Source organism: Thunnus albacares, chromosome 1, assembly GCF_914725855.1.
Source record: "Thunnus albacares chromosome 1, fThuAlb1.1, whole genome shotgun sequence".
Classification (NCBI taxonomy): domain Eukaryota; kingdom Metazoa; phylum Chordata; class Actinopteri; order Scombriformes; family Scombridae; genus Thunnus; species Thunnus albacares.
The window spans coordinates 19602101-19626454 of record NC_058106.1 but is presented as its reverse complement, the minus strand read 5'-3'; the positions used below and the strand labels follow the sequence as shown (position 1 = coordinate 19626454).

The 24354-nt window shown below is 38.0% G+C and overlaps 2 protein-coding genes across 3 annotated transcripts; both read left to right on the top strand.

Annotated features, from left to right (window-relative positions):
• The first annotated feature begins 937 nt into the window (after positions 1 to 937).
• Positions 938 to 16083, top strand: tcf25 (transcription factor 25 (basic helix-loop-helix)). 2 transcript variants are annotated; one of them, XM_044347813.1, is made up of 18 exons: positions 938 to 1287; positions 2426 to 2560; positions 2669 to 2740; positions 2992 to 3122; positions 4502 to 4567; positions 4658 to 4740; positions 6546 to 6676; positions 7860 to 7959; positions 8905 to 8998; positions 9123 to 9215; positions 10506 to 10611; positions 10700 to 10859; positions 11050 to 11137; positions 11429 to 11587; positions 11821 to 11911; positions 12606 to 12685; positions 12834 to 12909; positions 15569 to 16083. In XM_044347813.1, exons 1-18 carry the CDS (start codon positions 1075 to 1077, stop codon positions 15734 to 15736), a joined length of 2046 nt encoding a protein of 681 aa, XP_044203748.1. In that variant the 5' UTR covers positions 938 to 1074; the 3' UTR covers positions 15737 to 16083. The 2 variants fall into 2 exon arrangements, with proteins under 2 accessions (XP_044203748.1, XP_044203740.1); XM_044347805.1 differs by having other exon boundaries at positions 2426 to 2572.
• A 3046-nt stretch (positions 16084 to 19129) lies between these two features.
• On the top strand, positions 19130 to 23612 carry mc1r (melanocortin 1 receptor). The gene has a single exon (XM_044347797.1). The coding sequence runs from the start codon at positions 21032 to 21034 to the stop codon at positions 22007 to 22009; it is 978 nt and encodes a 325-aa protein (XP_044203732.1). The 5' UTR covers positions 19130 to 21031; the 3' UTR covers positions 22010 to 23612.
• The last annotated feature ends 742 nt before the right edge of the window (positions 23613 to 24354 follow it).

Genomic DNA, 24354 nt, shown 5'->3' with positions numbered 1-24354 from the left:
AATATCAATGTGCATACATGCATAAAAGAAGTAGCCTTTTTAGAATGACTTAGCAATATAAAAGAAAAAAATGTGCAAAAATATAAACAAATGTATGTTCCAATAACTTATATTTATGCAAACAGAGATGTTAAAAAGGAAATTATAATATTCTCAGAACTTATGTGAAAGGAGCCATAGATATTGCATCCCTCGGCAGAGTAGAATTGAGAAGCAAAAAAGAGAATGAGGAGGACATATCAAACACAAACTATTATTCAAAGCAATATATTTGTATATATCTTAAAACATGTCTGGATGGGATCTTTAATAAGACAAAGGCTGGGACACTCTAGGTTTGTAAATTGTAAAAAAAAAAAATCATTCATTTGGGCTCTGCAAATGTGGTAGTCCCATGACCACAAATATGAATTCATTGTTCAGTGAAGGTCTTGGGGACTTCCTCTTTTCCTTTTGAAATTTAGTTTGGCTGTGGCACAACCATCAACTGAAACAAAATCACACAGTTCCTACATGCTACAGGACTGTATGTGTGAATATAAACACTACTGTTATGATGGTTTCGCACACGTCTGCTTATATTATCCACTTATGTTTATAAGTTGTCATGTTTTAACTGCTTGCATTGATTGTTTGCATAACATGTTCTTTGTTTTGTATAATTTGATTGCATTGCACAGTATATTACCCTGTTGTGCATAATGCTTTCCTCTCTCTTTTTAGCTCTTCATCATCTAATTCTTGTCTGTTTAATTTTAAGGGTAAATTGTTTCAAATTAGTAACTTGGTTTACAGTGGTACCTTTACAGTGATGTTGATAAATGTGCATTGTCCCCTATGAAAAATAAAATGTGATCCATAAATGAGTAGTGTTTGGTGCATTTTCCCTCCATCCTGTAGAGGGCAGTGATACACTCAGAAGCATTGAAGCTTCTAAAACATTTAGAAGAAGAAAAAGAAAAAGAAACCAATGGAATCGACCCTCTCTCCACTGGTCCGCGGTGTCTCTCAGCTAACTAAAAACTATCTTAGTCGCAAATATTGACGTGGCTGTGTCCATATGAGCAGTGGACAATGTCTAGCCGGGCTCTGCGACGGCTCAGGGGGAAACAGCGGGGTCAGGAGGCCCTGGACTTCGGGGATCTAACTTTCGGTGACAGCCCGGAGGAGGAGGAGGAGCAGCAGCTGGACACGGCTAGTGTTAGTCCACCGTCAAACAGTAATGGCAACAGCCGAAAGGCAAAGAAAAACAAGGCTCAGAAAAACTTCAGCAACATTTATGAACTGGTAAGGTGACGTTACACTTCCGCTACTAAACGTTACTTATAACGTAACGTCAATATGTGCGGTGAAACTTGCTAACACAGGCTAACGTTAGCCGTGTGGCGTTAGCTCATGTCTCAGTTTATTTAACGTTTACCCTGCGGTGTCAGCCCAGATACATTAGCTTACATTATTTTATGATTATTACACACAAACGTTAACGAACAAGCTAACTATACATGTCAGAAATATTCAGCAGCACCAACCGTGAGAAGCACAGAGAAAGAAAATATCCAATGTAACCACTGTACAGTGACAACAGACATGTTCATTATAACGTAAAATGTAACCTATTCTTTACGTGACACAAAATTGACATACAGCTCAAACAAATTCATAAAATTGAGTTTACTCATCCAACTCTAGTTTACTAAACGTTACTGTTAAAGACAGTAAAGTGTAAAGTATATAAAAACGTAGGCTATAACTTCAGAGCTGAAACCATTAGTCAATTAATTGATTAGTCGATTGACAGATAATGAATCGACAGCTATTTTCATGATTTCTTTTTTCTTTTAGAAAAATTCTCTTGTTTCAGCTTCTCAAATGTAAATATTTTCTGGTGTCTTGAGTCCTCTGTCACAGCAAACTAAATATCTTTGGGCTGAGGACTGTTGGACGGGACGAAACAACACTAATCTTGTCCATGAGTAGTGGCTGGCATTTGATTGTTTTAACCATTTCATAATTTTAGGAAAAGATGATGTCGATTTTGCTAATCCAAATTTTAATCATTGGCTGCGCAGGAAGGGAGACACACAAACCCATACAGAGGATCACAGGAAGTTGCACCAAAAGCATTTTGAAGCATAGCTACTACTCTGGTCAAAAGGAGGGTTTTTTGATATTTTACATGAACTGACTATGACCATGTTATATCAGGTAAAGAATGAACTGTAGAATTTAACACTTCTCATCATCACTGATTACTTTCCTCTAAAGCAGTCTATAATGTCCATTTAAAACTGCTCCTTCTCAATGCTGGACAAAGATGTCGACAATCTCTGCAACGCATCTAGCCATGGGGTTTTTACTCACTTTCAGCACTGCATTACCCAACACACTTTCTTGCCAATTTCACTTTTTTTTTTTTTTTTACCAGATATGTGATGCAGACAAGGAGGCAGAGAAAATCTCACCTGATGAAGATTCAGAGAAACCAGATGGAAATAAGACAAGTGGCACAGGACGGAATGATAACAAAGATGTTGAGAGGAGCAGTCAAAAGCAGGAGGAGGTATCTACAAAGGTAAAGAAAGATGTCTGTTTGTGGTCCTGATATATCTAAATATGTTCTATATGTGCCTATAATATTTTAATCTGTCATCTCTCTTTTCTTTATCAGTCTTTGTCTGGAGACAGAGTTAAGAAGAAGAAGAAAAAGAAGAAGACAAAAGTGACGTCAGAAGATGGACAGGTATGTTTGTTGAGATTCTATATCTGCTTTGGCAAGACAGCTGTATAACTTTACCTATGTGATAATCCACAATAAAGTCTGATAAGTTTAGATTGCATTATTATGGATTTATAATTTTGGTCCCATTTATTACATATCATAATACAAGTTATTTTGCAGACAAATACAATGCTTTGCAGTCGATATTTGGAGATATAAAATATGCCCCTGATCTATAAAACAGTGTCTTTTTTACTGACTTCTCTGTGTAGTGTCAGAATGCAGCACCAGATGATAACATTGATTTATTGCTGGAGAGCCTGGAGCAGTCCAGTGGTCAGGGTTTGCAAAATGAAGATTGTGGAGGCTCTGACAGAAGATCTGTGCTACATGTGGAGCATAGGTGAGGAGACCAACATCTCTCTTTTAGACGAAGTAGATAGGCTCAGATCTGATGTAATCTCTTTGTTTTATTATATTTCAGACACACTTTCAAAACTGAATGAAGAGTGAAGTTTTACATAGAAAACCTTGCCTCCTTTATTGGAAAATTGTGTCTATAGCTGAGCTGTTGCTACATGTATGTGTACTTATTGTATATTTACATGCACACATTTTCTTTCCTTCTCCTATGTTTTCCCAACAGTATTTCTGTAAGATGTGTTTTTAAGAGTAGTTTTATCTGAAAAAAACACCTGAACATGTGACAGGTGCATCAGACAAAGGTGCAACTTCAAAACAGTGAGAAGAACTCCTGCACACTGTCTTGCTTTCTGCTTGAATATTTATTAAGTCACAATGTTTCGGTATGTCAGACCTACATCAGGCTGCTGATTCTGATATTCTGATATTTGTGATGAAGGTCAGACAGACGAAAAAGTTGTGAAATATTCCAGCAGTAATCGAGACAGTGTGCGGGAGTTCTTCTCCTTGTTTTCAAGAGTAGTAATATCTAAAACAGCTCTTGACCAGGACATACGGTCAATTCAGTGGCCGCACACACTCAAGATACAAATCTGTGATTCCAGGTTGCCACCATGTGGTGGCGCTTAGCTCACATAAGAATAGTAAATCATTTTGAGGCTGTTAACACAGAAGGTTAAAACTCGTTGCAACTCATTGTTGCACTTCTGGCCACAAACCAAATAGTGACATCAAAACCATTTGACATGTCAGGTTGTTTCCAACAGCTGTCAAAGCTGTCATGTAGGCAGTTTTCATTGATGCAGTCACTACTCACTGCTCATACAGAGCAAGCAGTTTGCTCACCTCTTCGTAGAGTGGATTTTATATGTGCAAACTCTGTGCAGCCGTGATGTCATCGACGGAGTATCTATAGTATGCAGTGATGCGCACCTTATTTGCTGCTATTTTTGTTCATTTACAGAAAAGACAATAAAAAATGTAAAAGTAAAATGACTTTTGCGAACATCAACACAGGCATACAATCAGGCAGATTACATAGTTTTGTTTCAGTTTTTTACATTGGCATTCACAAACAGTGAGCCATGATTTGGGTGTCCCACCAGTACAATTACTTACGTACTTAATCTTGCCTCTCGTATGTATCTTATTTGTTCAGTTTTGTTACCACTGATACTGTCAATGTCGTGTGCTCTTGAAAACTTTTGTATTAGAGTCTAGAGTTAACATGGACTGACATCAAAAAAAAGTTTAATCAAACAGTCTGTATCGTTCCCTTGGATTGTATTTCCTTAACTGGTCTACATTGTAATTTAGCCTGTCAAGATGTTAATGACAATTTCTTTGTTAATTTATTAGGAATCTTAACCCAGAGACGGAGCTGAAGAGATATTTTGGGGCTCGAGCTGTTTTGGGGAATCAAAGGTAAAAAAAAAAAGAAAAGTGATTGTTTTGATTTAAATGGTCCACATCTTCTGTCTGTATTCTTCTGCTCATTATGTCTTCTTTTGACAGACCACGACAAAGAAACAGGCAGTTTCACCGTAGCACCTGGATGACCAGTCCCAAGGACAGCTGGCCTCGCTTCAGCCGCCCAGGTAAGCCCTTCCTTACAGTCATCGGAATTACAGCTTATACCTTTTTTTAAACATATCATGTAGATTTTTTAAATTAACTGTTAGCTAGTTTTAAAGGTCTGTCCTATATTGATATTATGAGCTGTTGCACAAACTATTTAGTTCTGAGAATACTCTTAGAGAGCTCCTAACTTAGTCTAAAAAATTCCAGCAAGGAGTCCTAGTTTAGGAATGATTTAGGAAAATTCTCAGAGGAACTCTGAGCAAGAAAGGGACAGAAACTTTTACCATAGTGAGGAGGTGTGGTTGACCCCCGTTGCTAGGTATGACAAATATCTTAGTGTTGTGATCACTTTCATTTCTGGCGTTACAGCATCATAGCACTGGGTGGGAGATGTGAGTGCATCTCTGATAAGATCGACCACAAACATTATCCCTGCACAATCTAATCTGCAGCGTTTCAGCGCTTGGAGAATATTTCTCCCTCCTCTTTGTCTGTCAGCCATTTTCTCCTCTGCTGAAGAAACTCTTGAGCCTTTTAAAAGTCTTCCTCCCTACTCCTAACAGTTTTTCACCTTAGGGGCTCTCTTAAGGGCTAAGATGTTTTGTGAATAACTTTACCAGGATCTAGTCTTAACTGTAAGGGGAAATTCTTAGAAAACGTCATAATTCTTAGAATTTCGTCACGAGGAGCAACTCATATTACTGGGAAGCTTTATGAATATGACCCCTGATCTCCTGACAGACCAATGTCCATTTCTATACCTCTGTTGAAATTTTATGGGCATGTTTTGTGAACTTTTTATATTAGTGTATATACTTTTATACAGAAAATGGAAGCGATTTAACTTTTTTAAATTTATATGTTCTGTTTTAATTACACATAATTCAAACTGACAAGAACATAAACAGCCCAAAGCACTATTAGATGCTCCTTCACCTTGTAGTCTGAAGGAAGAACAAGCAACGATTTATGAATGGTAAGAGCCTCAAACTACCTCAGTAGCAACAGATATTTTAAGATTTAGCCAACGCAATAGAAGCTGAATGTAGCTTCTGTTATACTGACGTCATCATTAAGACTGCCTCCTTGTGTACAGACTGAAAGTCACCATTGACGTATTGTGTAAAATTTCTGTTAGTTGTTCATGCCACGGTTGGATTTGATTTTTCCCACAAATGTCATCTTGGGTAGCTACTGAAGTGACCTTATCTGTTCCTTCATAATAAATTTGAGAATAAGAATATGATTTTCTTGAAAATATGTCTTATGTAAACACTTTGAACAGTGTTTAAAGAGTAAAAGTTCTCGTAACATCTACATAATTTTATATCACTGTTACATCGCCTTTAAAATCTGGGACATCTTGGATCTTGTTATTATTGTTCCACCATGATATGCCATGAGAAGCCATGATTTACAGTCTTTTTCAGTGTTGGTAGACACAAAATGAAGCAAGCAAATAATCATTCCCAAAAATATGTTCAATAAATCATGTTTTTTTAACTTATAATAAGTGAGGAATAATGTTTTTCTTTTTAAAAGCAGTGTTGAACGGTAAATAAAATAGCATATAAAGCAAACTTTTACTGTCACTTCAAACATGATATAAAAGTTACAACTGGAACAATCAGTATTGTAATTCAAATTCTTAATGCATATTAGACATTTTTATGCTATGATAACAATTGCAAGGGCTTGCCTCTGTAATGGGCCTCGTCTTCCAGATTTAATTCTGTTAGTGTGAATTACATTTATCCTAACATTGTATCACCCTATTGTGTCCACATGTTGTCTTTCTTAACTCGGCCTGACATCTCTGCAGGAATCTCAATGACCTTAATCCAGTCAAAGGATGGCATTCAGTATTTTACCTTCGAGCACGGTCGAGACTACCAACAAGTACAGTTCAAGTTCCTCGATGCTGTCGAGTCCATGGACCCAAACAACATTGTGGTAAAAAGTTCATCCTCTGCTGTGGGCTTTGTTGTCTGAGTTTGTCTGTAGTAATATATTAAAGTAGGCATGCTAATTGTTGGCTTTGCCTGGAATGCGTAAAATAATGTAATAGAGTTTCAGAGAGGGCTGAGTGATAAGGGATGGCAAAGCCTGGCATGTAACTTTGTATAGATAATATTATGTGTCTTCAACTCTTGAATAGGCATGAAACTATCGTATTGAATCATCAGTACAAACATTCAACAACTATAATACGAACATCCTGGTTCTTTGATACAAAGTCAGAAGTACAAGACTATATAGAGCAGCTTCAGGAGAGAAGTCAGTGACAAGTGCCAAAGAGCACTGCAGTAAAAAAATGCGTAACATTTTTTAGTGAAGCTTAATGTTAAGCTTTGATGTACTTTTGTTGGTCATTTGTGAATTTTGGATCCATTCCACTGTTATGGTGCAGTGTTACTGAGTCCAACACTGATGAATTCTGAATATTCTATGTTTTTACATACCAACCTGATAAAAGTATACCACTATACAGTATCATTAAATTATCCTGGAGAGTCATGTGTTTCTGCATTTAGTAGTAAAATGTTCCTTTTAAAAGTAAACATTCAAATGTAAATGTACATTGTTGGAAAAATGACTAGATACCATTTAGTTGACACACCATTAAAGGATAGGTTCACAATTTTTCAAGTCCACCTTAAACCAATAGTCAGGTGCCCATGTGTCTATTGAAACGGCTTTCTGTAGTCATTCCTGCCTTCCTTATTTCAGTTTTAATGATGGGGGACACCCTCCTTGTTTTGTGCAAAAATCTATTCCAAAGTTTATCTGAAAATAATATGAGGCATCAGCAGTCTGAGTCAGTAAAATCAAGAGGATAACACTCTTTTTAGTATAAAATTCCCACTGTCTTTTCCTCTGGATATTGTTTCTCTGTTAAGCTGCAGTAGAGAAACAATAATATATAGCAATGTTCTTCCATTACAGCTATAGCCCGTTTTGACACAGCGAAGACCTGCCTGTCTGTGCATGTAAACATACTGACAAATCTAGAGTTTCAGAAATGGTGTAATCACATGATCAGATCACATACATTTATATTAAATTTTGACCCATGTCTTGAATTGTACTCCAGTAAACTTAATACTTACACATTGTCTCTCTTTTCTCCCTGTAGGCTCTGCTGCAGCTGAACCCCTACCACATCGACTCTTTGCTGCAGCTCTCTGATGTCTGCCGCATACAGGAGGACCAAGAGATGGCCAGGGACCTTATTGGTGAGGATCATTGGCTCTTTCTATAAAAAAAACATTTAATCTTACCAAAGACCGGAGTGAATATGTGTCGATGACCCAGACGCCAAATCGATAAGCAGTGAACTTTAGTACCTCATCCAGGTCCACCACACTTCACCATAACTGCATCCCCCTGGATCTATTTAAGAGGAACTGTTACATATGTACATACTTTATGTAGCTTAATGGCAAACTGATACTTATTGTTGTATTAAGAGTTTGATGATGTTCTTCCCAAGTTAATGTCAATTATTACAACATATATATTTTACGTTTCGTTACGTTTTGTTAATATTAATTCATCACTTAATTTGCTCCAAAGATGGATGTGACTTGGATGAATTATGTTGAGCCCATGAAAGATCTACTGTAAGCCTTTGCTCTTACAATTTTCAGCATTTTAGTTTTAAAACAGAATCGTTATGATTTTATATTTCTATTAGAGCTGCAATGATTCGATATGTAAAAAGTGCCGTAGAAATTGAACTGAAGATTTACAATTTTTGTCAGATTGTGGTTGTCTTGGCGTCTTTATGCTTTTGTTAATCGTAAAATCAACAAAACATCCATTGTTAAAAAGTTCATGCTTTATGCCATGCACAGTAATGGGTCTATCATTACAGGCCCCCTCCTCAACTGAACATCTACAAAAAGTTTATGTAGATGACCAGAGGGATAATTTAACAAACGGCATTTGTCTTATTCTCTGGATAATTTAATAGCATGTCATGCAAAGCTTTGCTAGTGAGGCGATTGTCTGTGAGAACATGGCTGACACAACCTGCACCTGCAATGTTGTATGACTGTGATTACCACTGATCTCTGTACATTATGCCATACCCTGTGTGCCATTGTTTCAGGGAAAATGTTATATTTTTGTTTATATAGATATAAATAAAAGTGACGATTACTTATCTTTTTTTTCAGAAAGGGCCTTGTACAGCTTTGAGTGTGCTTTTCACCCTTTGTTCAGTCTGACTTCAGGTACCTGCCGACTTGATTATCTCAGGCCAGAAAACAGGTTGGTTGTTTCTCTCTTGTTGCTTGTTTTTGTGAGACATCAGTTGTACTCCAGATTCTCAATTGTAACTGAAATTGTGTTTTCAAGGACTCTGCAATTAAATGACTGATTAATGTGTTTGCAGGGCATTTTATCTGACTCTTTATAAGCACATGATGTTCCTGGAGAAGAGAGGATGCCCACGGACAGCTTTAGAGTACTGCAAACTGATCCTGAGGTACAAAAAGAAAAGCAGGAGCGTTGGGAAAGACGTGCTTTAGAGTGAAAGGCAAACAATCAATTTTTTATAAGAGAATACATAAAAACCCCACATGCTTCTCTATTTAACGGTTGACCAATATTATAGCTTTTAGTTCATTTATAGTCAATACATCCCCAATCTCTTTATGACTTACTTATCTACTCTGTGCCCATTATCTTAAAATGAAGGAGGGTGGCGGTTAGACACTCTATTCTATGTAGTGTGCCTACTTCCGTTGTTTTTGTCATCACATTGAAAAGCGTTACATATGATCACATGGCTTGCTAGCTAAACAAAAAGAACTCTTATTTCCCTGAATTAAGTAACCACCGAGAGCAGTCATCAGACTTGGAAGATATTCTTCAAAGACAGTAAACTATTAGTTTTATATTCTGTCTGTTCAGGCTCAGAGTGAAGTGAAAAGTAACAATTTTGTTGGTTGTATGACATGATTATATATGCCAAATATGTGCTGCTTTATTGATGATCAGGTATTATACATTTGAACACATTTACCTATTTATATAAACAGTGACATAGTTATATATAGGCTAGTATAAACTCATTTTTGTGATCAAGATAATACAAATGATAAAATCATTTACATTAAGATTGGTAATAAGATGCAGAAATAGTCCATGCAAGAGTTAAAATGTCAGTACACAACATAAAACCTCCCATTTCGTGGTGGTACAGAGACCACTTACATAAGGTTTTCTCCACACTAAGAGTCCTGCTTCCACATGCTGCTGCCATAGTTGTCATAGCTTGGGCTTTAGAGCCTATACATATCATGCTTATCTTTGATTTCCATCAAACTCTTGCTTCCTCACTTCATGAGATCTTTGCTCTGGTCCTTTTGTAAAGCAACAGTGTGGGAATAAAAGCTGACGGCTGTCCCCCTCCAACCAGCAGAGATTAAATCACTCGTAGCTTAAAATGGAAACATAACTGATAACAGAATCTGGAAAAAGCGCTGTCAATATACTGTTTTAGAGAAAAGAACCAGTAATTGCATTTTTATTCTCTTATTGTCTTTCACACTGTATTCGATATCATCAGATGGCAGACTGCATGCCCAGATGGTATTGAATACATTCTTGTGGGTGTTAAAGGAAACCATAAAGATTAACTTATTTCACTATCATTGTCAGTAGCAATTGGTGCTACGAGTTGTCAGAGTAGACTGACTGAGTTTAATCTTTTTAAATGGAGTCTCTATTGATCTTTTGCCCGTGATCTTTGTCTGCCTCTTTTTTTTTTTAGTTTGGACACAGATGCTGACCCACTCTGCATGCTGCTGCTCATTGATTTCCTGTCGCTGCGTTCCAGAGAGTACCAGTCTCTCCTCCAGCTATATCAGGACTGGGAGGTAAAGCACGTGCACATGTGTGTGTGTATACATGTGATTTAGGCAACTTTTCAGTCTGACACAGAAACGGTTTGTTTTTGTATTTCAGGAGCACAGAAATCTGTCCCAGCTGCCAAACTTTGCGTTCTCCACTGCACTCTGCCGTTTCCATCTCAGTCAGCAGGAAGATATGGATCCTGAAGAAAGCGACAAACAAAGAAAAAAAGCTGACCAGATGCTGCAGGACGCTCTCATCATGTTCCCTGGAGGTTAGACAGTCAGATATATATCACAACCAGAATATGAATATATAGATGTGATATCCTTCAGTCACGTCTGGCAATAACTAAAAGGATTTCTATAAAATAATAGGGGTCTTTTGGCATTCACATCATGATCTAAGAAGTTTTAAATGTGTGTTTTCACGTGCTTGTCTTGCTGTTAATGTGTTTTCTGCAGTCTTGATGCCTTTGTTGGATCTGTGTACTGTGCAGCCAGATGCATCAGTCACTTCACATGCCTTCTTTGGTCCAAAGAGTCAGATAGGGTAAAGTACGGTCTTTTTATTTTCTGTGTTGTATAACCCATCATTTATTAAAATGAAGATTAACTCCATTATATTAATGTAGCATGATGTCATTAATCCGTCAGTACTATTATAGCCATTTACTAGAACAAATACATTATATTATTGTTACAAATATTTTCCTTGCCTTTAAATTTGTCCTCATTTTGTATCCATTATGTGTTTCCATTGTTTTTTTTCCTCCACTTCTTCTACCCTAACTTTACAAACTCATCCATCTACCTTCCCTGGCCTCTGCATCTCACTCTCTAGGCAGCCCCCAGCCCTGGCTGAACTGACTGCTCTGTATGTGGGGAGGACTTACAGCCTGTGGAAGGAGGCGGCAGTAATGCTTTGGTTGGAAGAGAGCGTGAAGGAGGTGCTGCGTCGATGTGATGCAAAAGACCCTCTGGTGGAGGACTCACAAAACAAGTAAGATGTGAGATACTCTGCTGCCACAAGTCCACAGTGATGACAAGTTTGGTTTTGTCAGCAATAGAGACATTAATTAAGGACAATAAAAAAGCAAACTAAAAAGAGTAAATGAAGCATGTTATCATATGAAGAAATTAAATATGATATGGAATGGATTTGTTACCAAGTTTACTTGGTTTTCCACTGAGATAACTGTTCTCAAAGCTTTCACCTTCATCACTCTGTTGTAGGAGAAAGCAGAGGTACCAGAGTGCACCACGGAACATCCATCGTCACGTCCTGCTATCCGAGATCAAGGAAGCCACCTCCAGTCTGCCTTTAGTAAGACACAATCAGCCTCTACGTTTAAACATCCATAATCTCTGCAATACAGTAACTGTAGGTGTGATGGACATTAAAAGGGTTGTAAAGATTGATATGTTCCAGTTGTCTTGATACAGCCTTTAAGTGCTCTGTGACTTCTTTTAAAAACCAAAAACACTGCCAGAGGAAAGATCAAACTGTCAAATCCAGTGTGGAAAAATCAACTTTTTCTCTTTTTTTTGATAAAATTTTTTTTTCCTCTGTGTTGTTGTTTGTTCTACACATACATTTACATTTTAAAATTATGGAAATGATAGAAGATCGTGCTCCAAACACAAAGCCAGTGCTGCTATATTCCAGTCCTCCAAGTCATCCGTCCCTCTGCAAATTATGGAAATTCAAACTGAAAATTGTGGCAATCAAGTAGTCTATTATAAGGTCTTAAATATCTGAACTATTTTGAAAATTGAATGAATCACACATTTTTCAGTTTTTTTGGTCTCTGAATCGTAATTATGGTCACACAAGTCAAAGTACCAAAACAAACACTAAGAAGAAGTGTTATGTACTTAAAGATATAACCACATCTGGTGTTAACAGTAGTATCATAGTATCGTTAAAATGCTGATTGTGCCATGCTGATCACTTGTGGAATATTCATGTGCCTCAGAGGAAGCAACTCCAATCTTACTTATTTGTTTGACACCCTCAGGAAGTGACCACTCAGCCTGTGATGGGCTTCGACCCTCTGCCTCCACTGGACTCAGTGATATCTTACACCCGACCAGAGAGGTAATAGACGACCCGTACATCTGCACTCATAAAATTCCATTTTACAGTCAAAAGTGATGCAGATATTGTGGTTTATAAACCAACAGGCGCTATATCCTCAGTTAGTCTTCATACTTATATATTTCTGTATGTGTGTGTCTGCATGTAGGCAGCATGTTGGAGCATCTAATGAGAGTACGTTGTCGCTGTTTTTCCGGTCTTTGCTGCCAAATTTCAACCTTCAGGTGAGTTGCATGGATCAGCCAAAATAATGAGCAAACTGACGAGACAGCTATGTACATATGAAAATGTTTTGTGTGTTAGTTTTATGAGAAGACACAATAACAGTTGTCTCCCATGACTAAAAAAATGTTTCAGTTGTTTCAAATATTTAAAGGACAATTACACCCTAAAAGAATTCACATACAGTCAAAAGTTTGGACACATCTTCCCATTCACTTGAATAAGAAAGTGTGTCCAAACTTTTGAGCGATTTTTAAATTTTAACAAGGAGGGAAATTCCTGGTGCTGCTGAATATATGGGAAACAATAGAAAAACTTCCTCTCACACTATGAAAGCAACCGTGGTGATTTGTGGTTGTGGAGGCACAAATTGATAACAGCTTTAACATGTGAACAACATGTAAAAAAAAAAAAAAAAAAAACTCATCCGGATGCAGTCTCTCTAATAATTTGTGTGAGCCCATAGAGTCTGTCACTAATTCACGGTGAATTGACCTACTTCAAAGATTATCAACTGATGGGATCATAAATCGACTTCCTCCTGCTTAGGGACAATCATCATCATCCATTTATCATCCAAAAATCATTGAAATAGTACAAAGTAAATCCTGTTTAATGTTGAATATTTCTATTCAGAGCTTTCTAAAATAAAACACATTTAGTTACACCCACTTAGTAGCCTCCAGGGACCCTCCAGGGATGAACTGGTAAAGATCTGGGCCAACATCTTAACACATATCTTTGACTGATTAAACACTTCCTCCCCAGACTCATGGTCACCTCAAGGGGACAACTGAAAAATATCAAAGAAGGCATATGACTTTGTTTCAGTTAATTCTGTCCAGCATTTCTCAGTGTCACTGAAGAACAAAACAATAACAACATTCATGAAGTGCAAAGTTATTTGTCTTGGCTTTGCTATTTGCTGCTGTATATATATTTTGTTGGAGGCTATCCCATAATTATTGTGGGTTGTTGTCAATCTTCATTGTTACCTGTATTTATAAGAGCAAAAGGTTTGGAATATGTTTAGTGCTAGTTGAGTAAAATATTTTTTTCATCCTATACTAAAACATTGAACCATTACAATAGCCCTCATGTGATGCTGAATTTTGAGACCCAAAACTGCCACTGCATGCACCTATTTCTGCAACAAGAAATGGAGTGAAAAGGGCAGATATCAGGGAATTTACTGCACTTTTTTCACAGACTGCACATTTAAAAGAAAAAAGTGGCTTTTTTTTGTCAGAAGTGGATGTTACATTGAAGCTACTTAATCAGTCATCCTTTATTTTTATTTGTAGAAATTCACTAAGTTAACTATAGTAATAATTTTATTTGAAACGACTTTAAATGTCGGCAACATGTTGGTCTGTTTAGGTAGGGGGCGGTATTATATAATTAAACCGGTGCAGTTATTGAGTCATCCCAAGTTCCATATAGTCCTCAGCAACAAATGAGTATTTGCTCTTTCCGCTCATTTACTAAACATTATTTGCTCACCCCTTGTTCCCTCAGAATGGACTGTAGTTTGGCCACGATCATGTAGAAGAGGACAAATATACGGAAAGACCATATGATGAACACCTTTTGATGTAGGGCAGGACACTGAGACCGAGAATTATCATTTGCAAGACAAGTCTTATGCAACCTGTTGTGTTCATTTTTGACTGGCAGCAACGTTACTTACATTATAGGCCTTCTGTAGTTAATAACCTCGCTAAAGTGACCAAATGTAGAATTTGAAAATGTCTGACTTTGGCACTCCCTAATGGTAGTAACAAAAAGACACTCTGGCAGACAGCAACTCACACAGCATCAAGCATCGAGTATGAAAGCAGTATGAGGTGAATGAGTTCCACTGGGCTCATTTTATTTTCCTACCAACGAAAACGTATGTCATCAACGTGTTCTTGAAATATAATAATATATAATATAATAGTTTAAAGACTCAAAGGCTGCTTTGGTGCTGTTAAAGGATGCTGGTGCCTGACCAAACACAGAATGTTTAGCTAATATCCAAACAAAGTTAAACAAGGGGGCGTTTACAATTTTACGATGACTGAGGTGCCTAATGTGGAACAGTGTGTACCCAAGGGATGTTATGTGAAGACTACACATGCATATTCCTCAATTTGTCTATACAGTAGAAGATTTCTGTCTATCTCATCTTTGGTCTTCTAGTTCAATGCCAGTTTGCAGCACAAGCCAACTGCTGCTACATTAAGATACATGTATCAGGTACAACCACACATACAACATCCTCAGTCAGCCATAAATACTTAATGTTAATTAACATGCCCAAGGCATGTTTCCATCAGGACAGTTCCATCCATCCTGATCGTGTTATCCACTTATGGAGAGGAAGAGATACAAAATGGATAAAAGAAATAAAGTTAAGACTACCGCGTTCTTCTTTCTTACTGTTCAAATAGAGTTACATGTCTGAAAACAACATTATGTTATGTTATATAACACAAACCCAGATTACCCTGCTGTTGATGTTTTTTTTGCATTCAATGTTCAGTGCATGGTATTTCTAAAAACATAAAAATGCTTTGTGTTGATATCTGCAGCGATGTTAAAACATAAATAATATCAGTTTGAAGAGCTTAGAGTCTCAGCATTTGCATATTTATTGACATCTCTTTCCTTATTAAGGGCGGACAGAGGCAGGAGGATGAAATGGAAGTGGCTCGAGCTGGTCAAGAGCTGAACCAGGAAGTGAATCGTCTAATGGTGGCAATGAGAGACATGCTGGCAAACATCAGGTTTCAAGAGCCACCGAGAGACGACAACCCCTACAGAGACGAGGACGAATGGGACTGAAAGAGGAGTAGAACGATAAGTGTCAAGGATAAAGAGGAATCAAATAGACAAAAACAAGTTAAGAAAAAATGAAAATATTTAATGGTGTTTATAATAATTGAGAAGAGATGGAGTGAGACAACTGAAGTGTTTTTTTTTTAATTGTCACAGTATCAGAATACTAAAGTGAAAGGAGGAGATGCTTGGTGTTATGAGCCTGTCCTCTCTGCTTTAAAATAAAACACTCTGGTGAAATCCAGATAGTTATGAACATGAGCAACTTTCTCCCAAACTCAGAGTACAGACTTTCATGTCACCCCAGTTGACAATGTTACTTAAAATAATAATAAAACATTTTGCAGATTCAACATCTCCAGTCATTGTCAATGCAGCACATAATGGATGCTTCTCTTCTTCCATTTCCGGCGTTCTGAGAATTTTTCATGCTCACAGACAGTGGGCCGCTTCATGAAAATGCAGAGGTGAAATGGGGAGGTTAATTAATCACGTTAAAGCACATCGTTCCCGTCAAGCATTTTTAATCGGTTAAATCTGTTTTTGCAAATGGAATATTAACCTCTTTCATTCTAGGGATTCTGTTTTATGAGTCTTACTGACATTTTAATAAAACTTTATTTCTTAGAAACACATTTATAGTTAATTTTTGACATGTCACTGATGTGCAACCAGTTTGGAGAAATCATTATTTTTCACAGAAGCATTTTGGGCGGGGGGAGCTGTAACCATAATCAGCTTGTACAGAGTTTATTCTGATGTAAAAAAAGAAGAAAAATCAAAAGTCAATAAATATGAAGTTCTTTTATAAACAACAACTGTGTTTACCCAAATCTCGGCCTTCTGTGATTTCCTACCAAATAACAAGATTTCTGAAACAAAAGAAACAAACACATTTCATTTCTGATCACAAAAATCATCACTCACATCGTAACATCCTCTGATTATTTTTGTGACTTTTCATCTGCAGTTATGACATTACTCATTCTCTAGGCTTTATAAAATAATTCATATTTACCAATTTCTGACTGTATCGTAAATATAATTTTAATTTTGTTTCATATCTGCTAATTTCATAATTTACTCAATTTAAACAGTGCTGGGTATCCTCTCTTTTCAAAAAATAAATACATTGGTTAAAAGGTTATTTTTCTTACTTGTGTTACACAGTAATTTCAGGGGAAAACTGCAGTCTGAGAATCTGATCACATTTTCTTGGGCCTGCGGCGTGTGTTTTTTTTTATTCTTGTGTAAATCTTATCATTACTGCAGGATGTCTGCTGTTTTCCTGCACTGTTTTGCACCCTCCCTCCTGGCACAGAGTCTCACATTTCAGTCTGGGTCATCTTGCCAATATTTAATTATTTGTGGTTTACTCCACCCAAGTAGGACAGCGCAGAGAACTGGCCTGAATTTTTCCAGTATTCTGCTGCCGTCCATTAAGTTATATCCAGTACGAGAGTATGACAGATATGTTATCAATTTTGCCTTAAATGATTTTAATGTTTCCTTTGCGCTCGTAATCAGATACTCATGACCTCACTCGATGACGGCTGATTCACTGCACCATAAACCTGAGGCTATAAATGTTGTTATGGCAACACACCAACTATGTACTTATAACATCACTTCACATTTTCCACCATTCTCCAAGTATTTCAGTCTTGTGTCGTCGATTTTTCATCATAATTACATCTGAAGTAAGATGCTGAGATGTCTCTTGTCAGCCTGACAGCCTCAGAATCAGTCTCATGATGTGCTAAGACAAAAAGTTGTCAGATAAGTCTTTATTTTAGGCATCTCTTTTCTTTAGTTACAAGTAGCCAAACAGATTTTCATTCAAGTTAAATTACAGCCATCCAAAACAGCTTCTATATCACAAACAGGGCATAAACCTTGGAGACACTGAACTAATGACTCTCTACACATACTGTGGCTTTCCATACGCTAACTTTGTTACTCAGTGGGACACATGATAACACAGTGTGACTGATGGTCAAATGATGTCATTGTTCCCAGTTCACCTGGAGCTATGGTTGAGGTTGTGAGAACTGTTCATGTGATCGGTCGTCAGTATAGAAAGGCTTTCATATCAGTGCCTCAGAAGGAGCTGTGTTGTGGCGGTCAGAGGCTGCCTGATGGTGCCACCACTCTCAGTAATGACTGTATAGTTAATGACAGGTATTAGATCTCAAAATAAAAGCCTGGAGCAAATCTAAATCAATAACATACAGTAATCCTCCATATCCAACAATGCAACAAAGAAAGTCAAAGTTTCTTTCAACATATCTACTGTAATAGTGCATAGTTTATTTTATTATTGATTTATGTGTAAATCCTTTATTTGATTAACTGATAAAGTGTCAGAGAATTGTGAAATTCTCTGACAAAGAGTGTTGTCTTCTTGAAAAGCAGCAAATTCCAGCTGGCACTAGATCATGTTTGGCATTTTTGCTAGAAAAAATAAATTAAACTATTGATTGGATTATCAAAATAGTTGCCAGTTAATTCTCTCTTGATTGACTAATTGATCAACAGTTTCAGCTCTAAATGTGTGTTTCCTAAAAGCATCATTTGTTCGATCGATGGGTCACCACGTTGAGCTTAGCCTGAGTGGGATTTACAGGACTACAGGTATGAAGTAGTGAACACAGGACTGAAATGTTACACTATGTCTAATAAAATCTAAGGCCTAAAGTTTTGATGGCACAATATACACTGAAAATTAAAAACAAATCGTTCTGAGTCACACCCACAAATGGAAGTTAAAAGATAATTTGTAAAGGTCTGTTTTCAAAGTAAACCTCTATTAGTAAATGTGAAAACATTCACAATGAATCGGTGATGATATCCTAATTCATTGTTATGAAGTAATAACCAATTATATCAATTTAAAGATTGCATATTGAGTAACACAGCACATCTAACAGTCTTGTCAATAAATTAATAAATAAACCACTGGATTTCCTTCTTTTTTGTTCAAATTTAACTGACATTAATTTTATGATGTGTAGGTGAAAAGACATAGAGCTGCCTAGGTTCAAACTAGAGGCTAATTTTGATCAGGTTTTCACCTTAATTACACCATTAAACTGACTATATTTCAAGGTTGGGTTAGTCATTTAAATAATGCTAAAACAATTTGAATACTAGATGTGTAACAAACTTTTCAAGCACAGTTAGTCCAGTTTTAACCAAGACACTTGAACATACTTTGAGCTGCAAATTTCCAAAATGCTGCTTATTGAGTTTCTCAAAGTCTGCTGTGTTGTTTTGCAGTGCAAAACAGTTTGGGATGTTTTTACACTCATTGTTTCTTTATATTTATATCTAAATATCATTATATTTACACTTACATATATAATCTATGGTGAGAAAAATGTTACTTCCAAACTCTGCTGTTAAATCCAGTCATTTAACAACAGTTGCAGTGCTGCTCAAATGGAAAACGGCCTTATGGATGATTCCACATATGTTTTCTCTGCAGGTCAATAACACTCGAATTGTCACAAGTTTTGACAGATATTCTATTTATAATCACCATTCTTTGTTCAGCTGACATTTTCTTCAAACAGGAGTTCATCGTTAATTACTTTAATTTTTGCATGACTTGGGAGCTGAGGAGTCAACAACAATATGTTCTGCTAAATCTGAACCCCCTGACTTCTAAACTCTGTTTCAGTTGTTTAAAATCTACACAGTTATAGAAACATAAGAGAAACCAGGAGTCAAACTCAAACTTGGGGTTGAATTAAATATGTTCATATTTTTCAGTCTGTCTTAAAACAAATCTCACAGATGTACAATGAAAGACTTTTTGTTAGCTGTAATTTTGCTAAATACTGTAACTCTGCCAGACTTGTGATTGATTTGTTAAACTCAGACTGCTGAAGCCTAATTAGCTAATTTTTACACAGAATGAAGAGGGGTTTTGACCTCAATCACTTACACTGAAATCACTTAAGGAATGAATTTCTTTTCAGCCAGTATGGACAGGAAGAACAATTACAGCGAACAGTAACTCTTTCAGTGTACATGGCTGTTTAAACAGGGCGCTAACTGCATACATGATTGCAAAAGAAAGTGCTTTTTAAAGCGCTTCATAAAGTGCACTAAGTAAAAAAGTTTACTGTGTCTCAGCAGAGGGCTGATCAGTGAAGCGCAGACTTTTGCGCAGGGTGCGTGAAAGTGTTCATTGAGAGGGAGAGGTCATTACGATGTTAAAATGAAACAGCTGGAATACACCAAGAATGTAGACGGGGCGGAGCGGGGTTTTCTACCTGCCACATAAACTAGCCTCAGTTACTGCGTGCATTTTGAGTTTTGCCAAGTGATAATGCAGTTGGTTATATTAACTGGTACTGGATTAACTAGATCGTTTTAACTACACGGATATACGTCGATTTGATTGATTTACTTTAATGTGCAATGAAAAAACCCCACAAGGTTGCATTGCTGTTTTCATTCTAATCATTTTCAAACAGTTTGTACTTGTTTTTTACACAGTTCTATGTAGATTTGACCTGTTGGAGGGCCGCGTAGCCGCACATAGAGAAAAAAAAAGAAACACACACGCCATGGTCAGTGTAGCAGCTATAGTTGATTATAATGACAAACTAGGCCTGTCCCATTTTTCTGCATGCCTATCAGACATTACTGTGGAGACAGAAGTGGAGCCCAGCTGACGCTTGCGTGAGAGGAGGAGTCCCCCTGAAGTCTTTCAGAGTCCAGCATCACTTTGAGAAATGTTCAAGCAAGCCACAGTCTCCAACTCCCGGGGTACCAAAGACACTTCTATCACTGTCATCATGATAGTCGGAATAGTTTGAAGTGATACGAGTAGCTTTCCGGATGGGTGGGACAGGCGCCCTACACAAGTGATAAGACATGTATTGTGAGCGAAATGTTTTGATGGAGAAGGACATTTTATGGATCTTCGCGCTGGACAATTTGCACAAATAAGAAAGAAGAGGGCGAGGAGACAGATTTTACACGGACTGCTATGGTGCGTTAGGTTGACTGATCTTCAAACAGCCGATAAGCATTTATAAACGGCTGAAATGATAATCAATAACAAACTGTTATTAGGAGGAAGCTTTTAGTTTTCAACTTGTTGATGGGATTAACAATCGCACAGCTGTTCGGGCGAATTGCTTGATTTTTCCCACTGGTTGTGAGGCACCAGCTGAAGCCGAAAAAAACTTCCAAACCAAAGAGAAATTCTGGTAAAACACTAAGTTTATCTCTGTGCTGCAGCAAACTCCAACATCTTGTTAACCTGTCATCATAAAGAGGTTAGACATGGAAATTGCCAACAGGACCCAGCATAACCCCTTCATCCTCCATGCGGATCTCAGCCCGCTAAATGACTTTATGGAAGAGAACGACACGAACGTCACAACCGGAGAGCGAAACTCGTTTGGCTGCGTGCAGATCCGCATCCCTCAGGAGCTCTTCTTGGCGCTGGGGCTCATCAGTCTGGTGGAGAACATCCTTGTGGTGCTAGCCATCATCAAGAACCGCAACCTGCACTCACCCATGTACTACTTCATCTGTTGCCTGGCCGTGTCCGACATGCTGGTCAGTGTCAGCAACGTGGTGGAGACCATGTTCATGCTCCTCAATGACCACGGCCTGCTGGACCTGCACCCGGGCATGCTGCGCCACCTGGACAATGTCATAGACGTGATGATCTGCAGCTCCGTGGTGTCTTCGCTCTCCTTCCTGTGCACCATCGCCGCGGATCGCTACATCACCATCTTTTACGCCCTGCGTTATCACAGCATCATGACCACGCAGCGCGCGGTGACCATCATCGTGGTGGTGTGGCTGGCCAGCACCACCTCCAGCATCCTCTTCATCGTGTACCACACCGACAACGCTGTGATCGTGTGCCTCGTTACCTTCTTCTGCACTACCCTGGTGTTTAACGCCGTGTTATACCTGCACATGTTCCTCCTGGCGCACGTGCACTCCCGGCGCATCATGGCTTTCCACAAAAGCAGGCGCCAGTCCACGAGCATGAAGGGAGCGATTACGCTGACTATCCTGCTCGGTGTCTTCATTTTATGCTGGGGTCCTTTCTTCCTCCACCTCATCCTCATCCTCACCTGCCCCACCAGCCCCTTCTGCAACTGTTTCTTCAGAAACTTTAACCTTTTCCTCATCCTCATCATCTGCAACTCGCTTATCGACCCGCTCATCTACGCCTACAGGAGCCAGGAGCTGCGTAAAACCTTGCAGGAGCTGGTCCTGTGTTCTTGGTGCTTCGGCGTGTGACATAATATATATAGGCTACACACACACACACATTCAGGAAGAAATCGAGAGAAAATAAGGTTATCCACAACTTCGGCTATCTCTTCCTCCTGAATGTACATGTCAGAAGCAGAAGTAAACCGAGGCTGATGTACGCTTGAACTGGCAAATGATGCCTCTCAATAACAGACTAAGACTGTATCTCTGTCACACTCAGACTTTTATACATCTCATTGTGGATTTGCTGATCATTTCCACGCATGGCTTCAGTTTTATTTGGGTATTTATTTATTGTTGCGTTACGGCACAGCTATCGCACAGGTTCCTGCGCTGTGAAACATCTGGACGTTTAATCCAGCAGTGAGAGGGATACTGAGATAGTAAACTTTCTTAGTTAAGAGAGTCAGAAGGTTATCTGACTAATACCGGACACAATCTTTAAAAAATCTTTCTTCTGTAAATCAATTTATATATACAGTAGTGCCTCTTTTTGTTGATCTGTCCCAACTTTGCTCTTAAATCAATACTGTTCAGAAAGAAACTGGAAAAACTGCTCTGTAAATATGTTAAATTATATGCCTTAACTGAATTTCTTGTATTATTAAATTAAAACAGAATTTAGTGTGCAAGTATTGTTTGTTACATATTGGGCACACAGTCAGTGAAATAACCCTGCACGAAAGTCTGCATTATCCCAGTAGTTTGATCCAGATTCAGGGTGAGATTAAACCTACAAAACTGGTTTTAGGTTTGATAGTGTTGCAATGTTTAAAGAACATGTGATGTGTTATAGAGAAGAAATTACCACGGTTGGCCTGGTGTTTGCATTTCTTCCACCCAGGCGTCCTGTTAACGCCGTCCATCCTAATCGGCAATTTTACGCATCATTCAGAAAAAAGAAGCTATAAAAAGCAGTAGAGAATCGTCACTCCTTAGAGATCAGAATAATGTTGCAATTATTCTAGCAGCAAGAATTAAGCTAAGATATGTGCGGTTCATTTAGCAATAAATTGGCCAGGATTTATTTAAGCAGGGTACAAGAACAGCAGAAAACTGCTGAAACGTTAGAAAGGAAAGAGGAAAGTGATTTGAAGGCATTTGAAGAGACGCGTAATTATTCTGGTTTGTTGCTTTCTGTTTATGGTGCTGTATGTGGATGTGTTTCCCCTAAAATACGGTAAATGTTCGGAAGTAAAAGTACTGATGGGCAAAATCACATGAATAGCCTCATCTGGCAGGCCTGGGACCCATGCAGGGCATAAGAGGGTTTGTAAAGTTGAAAATATATTCACAGACTCGAACTTCCCGGATCAGTAACTCCTAAGCGAAACGTTGTTAAAACACAAAGGACGCCTCTTTCCTACCGTAGTACAACGAGCTACAACCTAATCTTCACGAACACAGCCGTCCTTTGAGCAGGATTAATAACATTGTTCTCAATGCACAGCTGTGAGACGAATGCGCAGGGACCGTCTGAAAAGTGCAACACCGAAAAGAGATTCTTCAAACAATATTCAATAACTTCACTCTCATACAGTGTAGTTTCCCCCAAATCACTTGGTCACATCAATGGCCTCCTGTTGGTTATAGTACAACACTTAGTTTGGAAAAATGTGCTTTTGCATAATTTGGGGGATTTTTTGGGAGGGGGGGGGGGGGGGGTTTGGGGGGGGGGGGGGGGGGTATTCAATAACTTGACTAATACATTGTAGTGTCCTCAGAATCAATTCACACATTAATGGTCTCCTGTTACTACAACACTTCGTTTGGAAAATGTTTTCGTTTTGATGATATTAATGCTTTTTAAGATAAAGTGTAGTGTCATGTCTAACACCAGGAGACGCCTGATGGTTATACAGAACCACCTAGCTTTTTAAGATTTTTTTGCTTAATTTTGCTTAATTTTACCAGAATCTCTTTAGCATTGAAACCGTGTAAGAAGGTGTCCTGTTTGCTTTCCACAAACCAGAACATTGGTTTAGGATACTTTCATGAATACAGACTCAAACACACAATCCGTCTTATATTTACTTTATTTAAGTTTTTGTTAAGGAGCCCTTCCCAGTGGTCAGTAGTAGAAAAGTGAGGACACTCTGAACAGTTTATTGGTGCATTACAGTCCCAAAATAAAAATATTTTTTTAGGAAATGAATTGTGAACCTCCATTTATTTTTATGACCAATAAGTGAAAAGATATGCAATCGTGTTTGACAGGTGTTGTCCAATTCTTTTTGTGGTGAGAATTCCAAGTTACATTGGTATGAAGTATCATGTGATTTGGTCAAACTGGTGTAACTGTGGACCTATGATGTTTTGTATGGTGTATTTGTCTTGAATAAAAATATAGTATCACATAAATCAAGAGA

Coding starts and splice junctions, on each gene's coding strand:
- mc1r (XM_044347797.1), top strand. CDS start 21,032: ATGGAAATTGCCAACAGGACCCAGCATAACCCCTTCATCCTCCATGCG.
- tcf25 (XM_044347805.1), top strand. CDS start 1,075: ATGTCTAGCCGGGCTCTGCGACGGCTCAGGGGGAAACAGCGGGGTCAG. Junction 3,123..4,501: donor GTGCTACATGTGGAGCATAG/GTGAGGAGACCA, acceptor TTAATTTATTAG/GAATCTTAACCCAGAGACGG. Junction 12,910..15,568: donor TGCCAAATTTCAACCTTCAG/GTGAGTTGCATG, acceptor TTCCTTATTAAG/GGCGGACAGAGGCAGGAGGA.